The sequence below is a fragment of the Dermacentor silvarum genome, chromosome 1 (genome assembly GCF_013339745.2).
Source record: "Dermacentor silvarum isolate Dsil-2018 chromosome 1, BIME_Dsil_1.4, whole genome shotgun sequence".
Classification (NCBI taxonomy): domain Eukaryota; kingdom Metazoa; phylum Arthropoda; class Arachnida; order Ixodida; family Ixodidae; genus Dermacentor; species Dermacentor silvarum.
Window position 1 is genome coordinate 223,104,991 of NC_051154.1, and position 1,370 is coordinate 223,106,360.

Below are 1,370 nucleotides of genomic sequence, written 5' to 3' on the forward strand. Positions count from 1 at the left end.
AGTATATCGCGAAATGACAGCTGCACTCAAATTTCGCTCTAGGGAGTTTCGCAATCTTCGGTGAATTTTTTTTTCTCGTCATCAATGCGAACAAATATTAATCGCGCTCTCTGATTTAATATATCCCTACAATTCACATTCACAACGATTATTATTCCTTCTATACCTCCTCTTTAATTTACACAACTCCTACTACAGCCTGATTCACGACCGATCGCCCGTAGCGGGGTTGAGCTATAGCTCCTTCCACGAAATCCATCCAAGGATTTGAAGCTGATTGCGTTCTCACAATCATGGCCGAGGCTCGCAAGCCCCGTGAACAGCTTTCATTAGAGTCGGTGCTCCGGCACCAGACGGACGCCCAGATGAACCTCTACGAGCAGCGTGTAGCAAGCTTTACGAACTGGCCGCTACCGGCGGACGCCGAGTGCACGCCGGCGCGGATGGCCGAGGCAGGATTCTACCACTGCCCAACCGAGGACGAACCGGACCTGGCAAGGTGCTACGTCTGCCTGAAGCAGATGTCTGAGTGGAAACCCAGTGATGACCCACGCAGTGAGCATGCTCGTTCGACCAACTGTGACTTTTTGAACTTGGGCAAGAAGCCGCAAGACATCACGGCTAGGGAATTCTTAGCGCTCGAGGCTGCGCGCTACAAGAACAAGGCCCGTAAGTTCCTGGAAATGCAAGAGGAGGAGCTGCAAAACGCTATCAGTGACGCCACGCGAGAACTTCAGAAGGTGCGCAACAGGCGACGTTGACTCGAGTGAAGCTTCTAGGTCGTGTTCTTTTTTAGTTTTTTTTTTTTTTACCCTCTCTTCATAATAAATTTGTTGTTACAAATACATGAACAGGTTTGTTGTGTGCAGGTAGTCCAACAGCGAACGGTAGTAGGGCCCTTGTGTCCAGCGTTTTATATATGTCGGCAGGACGTCGTTGCCGAAGGCGTCTCGGTCGCACGAAGGTGGCGAAGACCGGCTTGATGCAGCCCGGGGCAATTCCATGACAGGTGCGTTAGGTTTATGTCTTCAATAGTGGCGTTGTAGTACGGACAGGAAGAGCCAAATGGGCGGCGTTATTGATGAGCGAGAAAACGGTCACAGCCGCTGTAAGTTCAACCTCGACACGAGTGCAATCCCCGTAAGTACTACAACCCTGCAACATCGCAACGCCACCTTTTCTAGGCAAGTAAACCTGTCAGGGAAGTTCACACCACACTGGGTTATAATTGCTCGTTTGGTGCGTCGGAGGTTCTGTTTCTTTTGAAGCAAGTTTCCCGACATGTTTTCGGGAAAGTGCGGAAGCGTCACGGTACAAGGGCGTCTAGTCGAATCTGCCAGGGTTTTTCCAATTACATAGAGCCGCAGGGG

General features: G+C 50.6%; 1 protein-coding gene across 1 annotated transcript; it reads left to right on the plus strand.

Moving 5' to 3' along the window:
• The first annotated feature begins 293 nt into the window (after positions 1-293).
• LOC119437413 (baculoviral IAP repeat-containing protein 5) lies at positions 294-761 on the plus strand. Its single transcript, XM_037704447.1, has one exon. The coding sequence runs from the start codon at positions 294-296 to the stop codon at positions 759-761; it is 468 nt and encodes a 155-aa protein (XP_037560375.1).
• The last annotated feature ends 609 nt before the right edge of the window (positions 762-1,370 follow it).

Coding starts and splice junctions, on each gene's coding strand:
- LOC119437413 (XM_037704447.1), top strand. CDS start 294: ATGGCCGAGGCTCGCAAGCCCCGTGAACAGCTTTCATTAGAGTCGGTG.